Consider the following 12,996-nt stretch of genomic DNA (forward strand, 5'->3'; position numbering starts at 1 on the left):
CGGAACCTGCAAGCTATCTTTTCCTTCCAGTCTAGTATCAGGATTGCAAGTTAGTATCTACTTAAGATGGAGTCCTAGGTAGCTTCAGTTCTACTGAGATTAGTGGAGCATTTGCTATTGGACAGGATGACGGGGTTCTATGCCCAACGGTAAAAGTGATTTGATGGGTTCTATATGACCTCTGAGTTTTTTATGCAAGAGATGAGGCATTCATCATATAGCTAACCAACCTATTTTATACAGAGTGGAAGAATCGAGTTTCCATTCCGTTGGACCACAATGAAATAAAAACCAGCTTTTATATTAGCAGAGTATTGGCCAGATTCGGACTAACGTTGCTGCAACCTCGAGGTAACACCTCAACTAACTTGGCTACTGGTCTCTCTATGTGAAGGTACGTGAAATAGAAAATACGTTGGGAAGAAGAATTGGCGGGGTTTGAACCCCTAAAGGCAAACCCCGCAAGGTGTTTAGTCCATCTTAAATTTTAGTTTCTCATTCTTTCAATGACGTGTTCTAATTCCCTCGTTGAACGTCATTAAAAAAAAATCTGATGATAATTTTTTAAATTTATTTTTAACAAATTAGTGTAAGAAATCAATTATTTGTTATAATTTATAAACCTTATCTAACTAAATCGCAATAAAAATACAAAATAATCACTAAACTCTTGTTAAAAAAAAAAACAAATAAGCCTTGAAAAATATCTTAATGAACCACAATACAAGACTAAGGTGCGAGTTTATTTTTAGATAGTAATTGAAATCCAGGAAATCGATTATTATTATTATTGAATTAAAATATGAATCCTCCACAGGCTTGACATGTGACAATTAAAGAGCAAGGGGTCATGCCTTTTTAACTCAAACTAGGGCATGCACATACATCTTTCTTAACTGGTATAAGCTATAGTTGGTTGGTTGTAATAGATATGAATAACCTCTAAAAAAGATGTAAGTGCTACTTACAGCCAGTGAAAGCAACTCAGATTATGCAGGCAGGTATATTCCTTACCTTAATAATCTGTGGCTCGGTATACATAGTGACAAATACATCGTTAGAAACCCTGTTCCAGGACCGTTCCAAAGTTCCCGCATTGTCATCAAGTTTGCAAGCCATGGGCGGGGGCGGGAGAAATATTAGTTCCAGATTAAACCAGCTCTGCAATCCACTTTCACGGAAATTCACCAGCCCTTGACAAAAACTAATTGGAATATTGTGTCAGAACGAACTGGCGGAAATACTAAACCAGAACTTAAATTATATATTGTAAAAGATGTGTTCTAACTTGAAACTATTTATAATATGGTATATTTTATTATAATACACAATATAAAGTTTTAAGAATTATTGTGATATAATAATATTAATAAAAGACATATAAAAATAAAAAATATAACATTAAGTATTTATTTGTAATATTCTTAATTATTCAGGCTTGTGGAAGCTGCAGGTGCTTATAAGCTAAAACTATACAATTTTAAAATTGTGTCCAGAAATTCAACTTATAAAATAGAATCAAACTAAAAACTGAAACATTATAAGCTATTACTATTATTAAATAACGCACATTATATAAAAATATTACATAAAAACTACATAGAGACTACTACAAAATATAGTAATAAAATACAACTAATGAACTAATAAAATATAACTAATGATGAGAATAATAATTCACAACAAATAATAAATTAATAATAATTAAGCTGGCACTTTCATAAAAGAACATAGAAAGAATGATAGAATATATAATGATATAACTAAAAGCCAAGGTACATCTAAAACGGGGAAACAACGGACGTGCGATTTCCGATTCCAATGAAACTTCTTTTGGTAATACTGAGGGTTCTTGCTAATCCCATTGAACTTGGAGGGTTGTTATTAACCCTTTTTTTATGTTTTACGGGCAGAATAAAAATAAAAGATAGTTGCTCGTATAAAATGGATTTAGATGTATAAAAGATTTAAAAAATCAGAATATCCTGCCAGTAAATTATATCAACACATTTTAAAAGGAAAAATTCAGTCAGATTAGTTTTTAAAATCTTTTCAAACCATTAACGAATTTTTAAGTAAAGCAAAATTTTTTTCTGCTGATATCCATCATTCACCAAAAAAATTCGTAAACCCTCATAATTTTATCCAAAATCAATGTTACAACAGTTATCCCTTTATATGGGAGAAAAATTAGTTCCAAAAGTAAATTTTATAAACGAAATTCTGATTTTTATGGTTTCGTGCATTTAAATCACTAGATCACTCCAAAATTTCGTGTAGAATGTTTTAGTCACGTTGGAGTTATTTTGAAGAAAAAAAATCGAAGACAAAAATTTTGCTAGATAAAAAGTACCAAAATAATATAATAAAATAAAAAAATTACAACTTTTTGCGAACATTCAGAACGTTTTGTATATATTCTAATTCAATGGTTGACGGTTAGTTAAAACTTGAGTAAAAATAATTAATTCTACAGGAAAGGACTAAATTCGAAACAGTGCTTTTCAAGTAACCGTTATTTATTTATTTTTTTTAAGAGTATACTATTTATTTATAGATAGATATTACAATCTGCCACACCGTTGCGGGCAATAGGTAATAGTGATGAATGATCACATTCATACTAAAATAGAATAAAATAAGAATAAAAATAAATGAATTAATGAAAACAAACTCTCTATTAAAATATACACAAACAGAAGGATACACAAAATGAACATAATCAAACTATGTGTATGAAAAAATAAATAAAATAACATAATGATAAAATAATATAATCTCTAATATACACTCTTATATACAATTCGAGTAACCGTTATTAGTTTAGGACCCTTGTAATGTTTTAATACAATCTCAATAAATATGAAACCCAATAATAATAACCAAAAGCAATAATAGTTCCCTAAAACAGCTAGAACCCGAAGGTGCGATGCCTTTAATACAAACACTATTAGCGAATTTTTTTTCTCGAAATTATATTTTTTTTCTGCATTTTTACCTAGAGTCCATAATTACTGATGTTTCAAAGTTAACAATTTGTCGTTAGAGAATAAAATCAGCAGGATGAACCGTTCTTGAAACATCATTATTTAACATCATTAACATCATTAAGTTATTTGTTGGAGTAAGCAAAGGAGTTGATAAAATTTATATTAGGCCATGCCTAACTAATCCCAAACCTTTTCTTCAACGTTCAACTAAACCAGACAAAACATTTTTCAAAAGTTTCAAGGATGATACATTTGTACAATGAAATTGATGCAAGATATTTCTACACTAACCCCTAATACTCCTCCAAATTTGTGTTTAATCAAACTACAGGTCTATTTATGAAAATACATCTACGCATGTGTGAATGAGAGTGGTGGACGGAATCTGATAAAATTGATATGTGACTGTCGAGGTACTAACTCGCACTCTCTTAAGTTTCATCAAAATCGGATTGACGGTTTGATCAATTACACAAAAATGCAAAGTTGACTAGAGCCAGATCAACACGAAACCAAATTTCTTTTTTGATCTCTAAAACGTAAAATCCGAGTGAAAACCTTCATTTCAACGCAGATAAATATTTTTTATTTCCCGCATTAGTACAAACGTTCATTACCTTTAGTAGTAAGGATGTAATACTTTTATGCTCTCCCCAATGCAATTTATTACTGAATTAATATAAAGTTTCCCATTCTTTTCGAAACATCGAAATTTATGGATGTTAAAATAAGATAAAATATTTTATATTAATGGCTAATATAGATTTTGTTAAGAAAAGCAGAAAGATAGTTCCTTAATGGCAATAAGAGAACTCTAGGAGTTCACTTCTTTTCCCTCTCCCCACTACTGTCTAGTGCTAGTACAGTGGAGTGGCTACCACATCTAATTAGTGACTGTTTATACAAAATTCTCTCTTACAAATAAAACTCAAGGTTTATGTTTATACATTAAATAAGTAAATTCAATAATTTACGTAGTACACTATTATCTTTGTAATTATATAGAATTAATTTTTATTCACATTGAGTTCAAATTTTCAATCAATTCAAAATCATTACTTAAATACAGTCAAAGGAAATAGATTTGGTTAACATTTGATAAAGGCGTGGTGATCCAAAAAGGTAATAAATCTAATTGTGATTGTTTTTTTTTTTTTATAAATCCTAAAAATATTCATAAATTAGGGATTTATCTTCTTCTGAAGCTCAAAACAAACTTTCAACGTAAAACTTTATTGAATTCAATACATTTTGAGTTCTTCATTATGAGTTTCAGAAGAGATTAATCTTTCAATTAAGCAATTTTTTGTTTCCCCACAAAAAACTCGAATTCAAATTAAAGCAATGATTAAAATGAACCAAAAATATAATCAATTTTATCTAACAATTAATTTTAATCAAACATCATGCATACTTATTTAATGGGTGTTTAAACTTTTCTCGGGGAAAATTTGGCATTACGAGATTATTAAATTAATTCAACAAAACTATAAGCACAATTAATTTATGTCAAATTATGCTTGAAGCACTTTAAAAACTTTGAAAAAAAATTTTAAATGTCTGATCAAACAAAAGTGTTTAAAATTATGATCCCATTTTTTTTTTATCATTTTTAACCGAAGGATAGTGGCCTATAATCTACAATGTAATCCTGGATCGACCTGCAACAACTTTTATTTTTGGCTTATCCTCAGGCTAAAGGAGGTCGTTAAGGATATCCAAGAAACCGTATCAATATTCAGCCATCGTCTCGACCTATAGCAGAAAGAAATTGCCAAGAAGTTGGACAAGGAAATCCCATCTCCTTCCTAGCCTATTCCCAACCTCTCCCAACAATAACCATTTATCCTCCAAGGACGAAGTATATACAAATAAAGATAAAATAAAGTTTATACAATAATTTTTATTCCCATATACAACGGAAGATAGTACTGAACAACGAATCTTTCCTTTTTGTTCTGATATACAACTAAGCAGAAACATGCATGCTCCAGGAATACACAAGAATGTAATTTCCTGAGAATTGTTTTAATTAAAACTCATCCCAGTATTTATTTATTTTTTTCATCTTTATCAGACTAAAATGAAGCTATACGATAACAATTGATGTTACTAAACTACATTAAAAAAAAATTAATAAATAAACAATTAACCCAATATTTAATTTTTGGAATTAATTGAATCATGGACTGGAATATGGTTGTACGTTACAATTTTCATACTGTTCAGCACTGGCTAAATAGTCTCTAACACATATTATGTTTTATTAATGATGTCCTGCGTTAGATCGCTGTGTTAGATAGAACGGTGCAATATTTTGAATATTATTATATAGATAGACAGAAGGATTTTTTTTTTCACGAACCAGCCAGCAAGGACCCGAGTATCATTTTCGATTCATCCTCACACCTTCAGCCTTACTTCTACTCCAATAAACTTTCATCCTCCTGGACTGTTCCTCCCGCCCTTCCTCATTCCATTTTCTCCCACGTCTCTCCTTTCCCGCAAGAACCCCAACCTATTTTAGTTTATTCCCAAAATCCTCTCTATCCAAGCAGTCTTCATCCATTATTTGTAGTCTACCCAGTTCCTCTTTCACTTGTTTTACATATCCCCCTATACATTAATAGCAACAGAATTTGTTGAATTTTTTTTTATTTAGTCTCATTTTTCATGAAAGAAGCGTTTATTATTACTGTTTTGTTTTTTTTTTGTTTACTTATCTAATATTATTTTTGAAATATGAATTTTCGACAAAAAACTTTTGTTCGCCTGTCGTGGTGTTTGTTGAAACAAAATAAAATATAAACGTACAAACCTTTTAAATTACAATTTCCAAATATAAAAAAGTCTTACGTAAATATTTTTCTTTGTAACATTTTATTATTATAAATTAAATTATAATAATTGCTTGTTTTTAAATAAATACATAAATTTTTATTATCTGGACTGTTCAGGCTCTTTACTGTTTCCAATAAATTTAGTTGTTTAACTAAAAATAACACTCTAAATTCCTTTAATATTGGCCGAACTCCTATAAAATGAAACGTATCTTCCGCTGTATTCATGTTACATAAGCAATTTCTACGTCTATCCTACCATGGTTGGAAATTTAGATTTAGGAACTCACCTGTTGCTTTAAAAATTAGCCAAGTGAAGTAGAGAATATACGTCTTTTTCCTAAAAATACTCATAGTCGTAATAATACCCACATATTACACTATTGGTAGAAAGTACAGACGCTTGGCGTCTGAAAAAGATTAGTGCTACTTCTACAGCTGATACATCTATTAACGTGAGAACAAGAATAAACTGTGAGATCTGGGGGGAGGGGAGAAGTGTCCCTACATTGACCTCTATTAGGAATGAATTTCGGTATTTAGAAATTTCTAATTTTCCTCAAAAGTATCTTTTTTTTATTCTATTTTTCTCCTGCACTAAGGCTTAAACGACATACTTTAGAATTAAAAAAAGATTAATATTTGAAAACATCTTAGGGGGATGTTTCCCCACTGATAAAATATGAGAAACTATATTTTATCAATGATAAAAACAACATTAATTAATTTAGGTACCAATTAATAAATAATTATTAAACTAATTTCATAAACAATGGTATAGGTACGGAATAATATATAACAAGAAGGATGAATATACTAATCAGAAATAAAACATTATCCATTATTTGTTATAAAAGTTTTTATCGAATAACAACCAGACCTGGGAATAATGGGACAATGTTAATGAGATAATTAAATATAGATGTAAAAGGTTCTAGTAACGCTTTGACATGGCCCCTGGTCAGGAAGCCAAGCGGGAATTCAATACACAAAGTGAAGGCTGTCAGTTCCAATTCGGACCTGGGATTATGTACCTTTGTAACTGGCGGGGGTAGGAATACATCAGTGAGTCATTGGATGTTCCTAGTTGGATGTGCTCAGTAATCCCAATACCTACCGCCTTCTGCTTTTATGACCTTTCAATCTATAATTTGTACAGAAAATCTAAACTTTGTCTTGATATTTTCAAATTATAAAGGATTTTTTATTTTGTTTTATTTATTGAAGTTTCGATCACATAATAATTACATTTTTTTAACTAATAAAACTGTTCTTTCATACATTTTATTACCTAATATCTTCATACAAATACTTTTGTTTCAGGTCGGAGGTTCGGTGGCTATAGGATCGTCCCTAAGGCCTGCAAGGACCTGACTTCCCTCGGAAAGGGGACTGGAATCTGTATGTTCAACCTTGAGTGCTCCAAGAAGAACGGAACGGTGGTCGGATCCTGTATGGACGGATTCCTCTTCGGCACCTGCTGCAAGCTTCCAGATACCTTCAACTTTGTGGGCATCCCACTCCCGTCAGGGAGCAGCACCGAACGGACGCGGCCCGCAACCACCACTGCCCACGGCGGCTCCACGGTTGCCATTCACGGCTCTGCCGACACCGTTCTCCTTCACGAGAACGGAACGATTGCCAACGAAGCCTACCGTCCGGAGGATTTCGAGTTCAACTACAGGCCTCAGCTGTTCGTAGCTACAGATGCAACCACACAACCCTCGGTGACGAGGCACGAAACCCATCCGCAGAAGTCAACGACATGGTCTACCACTGAGAGTTCGTGGCCTACCAAATCCCGACCATGGATCGAGGATAATCTGGTCCAGATCCCGACGCTTTCTGCCGGAGGGCAAGGGAATGCCGAATCCATTAATCATATCCTCTCCATTCTGGACGACAACAGTCCGCTTCCCGAACCACAGATCTTAAACAAATCAGAAACATCCACAACACCCACCCTTTCAACCTGGGTCTCTGTCGATTCCAAACCGACTTCCGGTTTGGGACCCACTACGCAATCCTACATGTCGTCGAAGAGCCCGACTCCGAAGCCAACCTACAAGCCCAGTTCTCATTACTACTCCAGTCAACGACCTTACACCTCCTCCTATCAAACCACCCACCAGCAGACATACCCTAGCTCACAGTCCTACCCTAGCTCACAGACCTACCCTGGCTCACAGTCCTACCCCACCTCCGTCAGCTATTTACCCTCTCACACTTATTCGAGCACAGCTAACCGTCCTGTATCTGCTAGTTATCCGACGAGTCACATTAGCCTTGACACTGGTTCACAAAACCTAATCATCAGCTCACAGACTCATGTTACCTCCCCGAAACCGTACCTTCCACCGAGTACGTCACCTAGCACGACTTATTACCCATCTTCCAGTTCGACTGGTTATCCTTCCACTAGCTCTTCTCACTACTCCTCATCAACACCATCGTATGTCCCGTTGAAACCTCAAACTATATACACCAAGAAACCATCTTCGACGATACAGTTTGCCACACATAACAAGCCATCTTACATCACAAAAAAACCAAGCACAACAACACAATATATTCAAGGGCCTTCGTTCCAAGTCAGCATCACCCCGAAACCTATCTCATCCACCCCAGAACCCCCACCGACCGTCATAGTTCTCGGCCCTTATCCGACCAAGAAGCCAATTCAGGCTCCACGACCTCCAGGTGGGACCATCATCACGGTGAATCCCGACGGCCAAGTTGTGACCTACAAACCGACAACAGCTGCGAAGCCGCCGCATCAGACCGCCATTCACAAACCACCATCCACAACCTTGAGGCCCCCTCTCACATCCCAAACGCCCAGTACACTCTACAAGCCGATCCATTCTTACACGACGCCAACTCAAGTCATTAAAGATAGCATCGCTAACAGCACAGAGGTCCTTGTAGCTTTCCCTCCTGTCAGAGATCCATCCCCGAACGCGAACCATTCCGCTGAAGGGAGACCAGAGGTTATAACCTGGAATACTCAACCGACACCGCCTCTTGAGGAGACGACGGCTCACCTCGTAGAAGATCAAAACCTCGACAATAAAGTTCACAAATTTGTAGAAAAAATCGTTCAAAGTTTACAAGGAAATTTTGAAGATTTGGAGCACGTTCTCATTGATGGACAGTCGACTCCTAACGTGACAGTTAGCCAGAGCGTACCACCAGTCAAACGACCTAGCAGCACAACGACGAAGAAGCCGACGAGACGCCCGACGAAAAAACCGACGGCAGGAACTAGCAGTACCAGACCCAAACCGGTCACATCTCCTCTCATCACGAGGCCACCAACCAGACCGACAACGAACAAAAAGCCGTTAACGACCAAGCGACCACCGTCCAGCACTACCATATTTCTTGAGGACACCGACCAATATTCTCCCAGCAGTGAGAGCCCATCATCATCCTATGTTCCACCTATTGAGGTCGACTTCAAGAGGGGTACAAAACACAAAATATCTCATAATAAGCATAAGATACAGCACAAATAATATGTCAGTTCCACAGTAGTAGTAGGATGGAATGGTAGCGTCCTCTTATTTTGGAACTAGTAATTGTCAAAATTAAAATGGGAGTCGGTCAGAGGTAGAGGACGTATGATTCTCGAGGAGACGATCTGTGCGCTGTGACTATGGTTGTCAAGTCGATGGAAGAGCCCAAATGTTCTCTGTGCGGGAGGGAAGTGGACTTGTTATTGTTTACTGGGTGAAATAAAGAGTGCGCTCCTACCATCAAAGTACTCAGCGTCACGAGGAGGGTAAGCACAACTTGGCCATTTCATCACTTCATGGAAACATCAGAGCTCTTCTTTCGTCGTGGCAAATATAGTAAGCTCGGGTCACAGATTACCTCTGCGAGAATTTGAAGTGTGAAGTTCCTTAATACCGATTCCAAGGAAGGTTTGTTAATAATAATCAAAATTCTTCGAGGGAAGACTTTAAATGAAAGTGAATCAAAACACGAGCTTTAAGAGTTAATTTGTTTTCTATGTCGAGAGTCAGAAATAAGAGGGCGAATCATAGATATATTATTTATTTTAGCTTTAGTTGAGAGGTAACAATATTGCACTGTTCTAATATAGTATAGGTTAAACTAAACCGGGTTCAGGGTATTAGATTATAAAAGGAGAAGAGGAAAGTAGTGAGTGGTTAGTGTGGTCATTACAGAGTGCGGAGTGCGGCCGCTGCTCAAGAACGGGAGGATCGTCGGTGGGAAAGGAGCGACCTTCGGCGAGTGGCCATGGCAGGTACTGGTGCGGGAGGCCACCTGGCTGGGTCTCTTCACCAAGAACAAGTGCGGCGGGGTCCTCATCACCAACAAGTACGTCATCACAGCAGCTCACTGTCAGCCAGGGTAAGAACGCTCCAACTGATTTTGTTTATAATATATTATAGTACATCACTGTACTACCGAGAACAACCGTCCTCTGAACCACCATCGCTTTTTCCTTTCATTATAATTACCTACTAACTTCAACAGTACACATATACATTACTTAATGAATTTCCCACTCTGTTCAGGGCAAGTGGCAATCTTTTGATGCCTTTTATACTTTATCTACTTACCTTGGTAAAGCAACCTGCCTTCTACTCTTTGCCTCCTTTGGAATACTAACTTCACCGAAAAGCTTCTTCCTATTTTAATATTCCATTTAAAGTTTGGGACTCTTGGTCTAAGTCCGTGAGATCTACTTCCATCGTTAGTTTGTGGCATTAATTATTTAAGATATCTTGTCATAGAGCAATTTCCATCACATTATGCAAACTTCTTGGCCATTATGAAATGCTTTCCTTCTGAAATTATTCCAGTTGAGAGAGAATTTCCAAAGTTTTCATTCATGCTAATAATTTATGACTGGTGTACTTTTCTCTGGAGAGACCATTATTTATCTATACATTTATATCTGCCACTACCTAAATTTCTATAAAGGAAGAATTTACAGGATACCGACTTGGTGTTATTTTTATCTACGATTCATCTGGATTTAAAAAAATTTCTGAAATGAACGTTTTATTTTATATCCCTTGTTCTAATATGTTTACGATGGTGCAAACTGAAAAATTTAAAGGTTTTTTTTTTTTTTTGTATCTTTATTGAAATTTATAACTGTACATAATTATACATTTAGTAAATTTGGGATTGATTATGGGGTTATTGTGGAGTGATACAGGCGTGTAGAGTAACTACCCATTGGTAGCCCTCTAAAAAGAATTTCAACTTTATATCTCTATAAAAAATATTTTATCCTTCTTTACTAGTTAAATCAGGCTAAATTATTTTAATACGCATGTTCCGATACATTATAGGAACTTACAACTAAGAGAGAGATAATAATTACTACTAATATGTTTTTAACCACTAATAGAATAACTAATTTTAAGAACACCACTAAACATCGAGAATAAGCCATTAAGAATTGGTTAATCATTTTAAAGAAATAATAAGGTACTTTTTGTACATTTCGTATAAAAAAAAGGTAAAAATGTATAAGATTTGTACATATCTGAATACTGAAAAATTATAACTTAATTTTTAATTATGACAGAGAGTTGACCGTGGATGACGTACTAGGAGATGATGGTTGGGTGTGCGGTCAGCTTATTTTATAAAATAAGCTACACCGCATTTGTGTTTCATTTTGACCGCACCCCCAACCATCATCTCCAAGTATAACTTAATTTTATTTAAATATATGATATGACATAATGATATACATATAATTTTAACATGATTTTAATTTTTCATTATTTAGATATATATACTTGTTTTTTAGATGATTTTTATATTATTTCTTTGTTTTATTTTATATTTTTCATACTGTGTATCATCTTTTTCTAGTTAGACCGTTTTTATTATTATTTTAACGTGATTGTTATCTTGTTAGTAACTATCCCTGAAGAAGATTTAAACGTTGGCCCAATAAAATAAGAATCGATCATTAATGTTCTTCATTTCTAACCGCATCCCCCGACCATCTTCACATAATTATTGAATATTTTGCAAAATGCGGATTTCTAAGTCACTAAAGTCTTTTAAGAACCGATAAATAACTTTTGTAACAATTTATTTCCTTTTAATAAAATAAGAAGGATTTCTTTCATATCGAAGATCGTGTTAGTACAGCAATATAGGAAGCATGAAAAGATAAAGAGTGACAATGGCCGTGAAGCTATGTTGCTATGTTGCAGCTAGCTGTCATCTTACCGCTTAGACAGGCCCAAGAACTGGGACAAATACAGTTAGATCTAGCAACCGCCCTTTATATCGTGGGTCTTCTTCGCTGTGTGAGTCCGACGTGTACGGGGCGGAGCGGAACATTAGCAGGAGTTGGACTTGTGGATCGGATAACTGTCGGGGAAGCTGAAAGAAACTGGAAGAACAGTCCCTAATAGTCCTCAGGAACTCTGGAGCCTCGTGGGAGCCGATTAGCTGGAATAGCAACCGTACTTATGGAACCATTACGTCCAATATCATATGTTGGAGAAGATAAGTCTGTCCGTTAACGTCATCAATGTTTAAAATGTGTCCATTTTCCTTCACAAGAAAATCTAACAAGACCTCGATAATTAAGTTTGAATCTAAATATTACGTATAGATCTTTTAAGTGCAACAGAGCTGGTAACGAGTGGTATATTAATCAAGAGAATTGACTTTAAATTATATTTAACAAAAAAAGGATGAATTTCTTTATTGAAAATGGTAACTGAAGTGAATACAAAAAACAATGAAATGAATAATTATCTCTAAAATTAATAAAATTCTGATTTCCTTAAATTAAGACTGGATGGGAATCATACTACTAACTTACATTTTTAATATTTTGATTCTTGCCCCTGCACTTCCTTTGGTTGGTCCCTGTTGAGCATCTCTACTGAATCCAATTGATGAGGTACCCTATATGCCGTATCTAGTACAAGGTAGCACTTGAATAGTACTTTGTGGCTAAATATTGTTGTGGACGATAGAAAAATAATTTAAGCAATTCTAATTTGATTTTAAGTATGATTAAGTATAATTCTTTTACATCTATTTTAATAATATTTGATGAAAGTAAAAATATGGTTTTATTAATAATAATAACAATATTTCTTAACAGGCATAGTTTTACACTACATTACACACATTTTTTAATATATTTT

The 12,996-nt window shown here is 34.8% G+C and overlaps 1 protein-coding gene across 1 annotated transcript in view; it reads left to right on the top strand.

Moving 5' to 3' along the window:
• Positions 1 to 12,996, top strand: part of flz (filzig) — a 154,486-nt gene that overhangs the window by 126,809 nt on the left and 14,681 nt on the right. The window contains exons 3-4 of the mRNA XM_014421072.2: positions 7,154 to 9,298; positions 10,024 to 10,210. Of these exons, the coding sequence (XP_014276558.1) occupies positions 7,154 to 9,298; positions 10,024 to 10,210 (2,332 nt within the window). The remainder of the gene's footprint in view (positions 1 to 7,153; positions 9,299 to 10,023; positions 10,211 to 12,996) is intronic.

Source organism: Halyomorpha halys, unplaced genomic scaffold (genome assembly GCF_000696795.3).
Source record: "Halyomorpha halys isolate HHAL.00 unplaced genomic scaffold, Hhal_1.1 Scaffold18.1, whole genome shotgun sequence".
Lineage (NCBI taxonomy): Eukaryota > Metazoa > Arthropoda > Insecta > Hemiptera > Pentatomidae > Halyomorpha > Halyomorpha halys.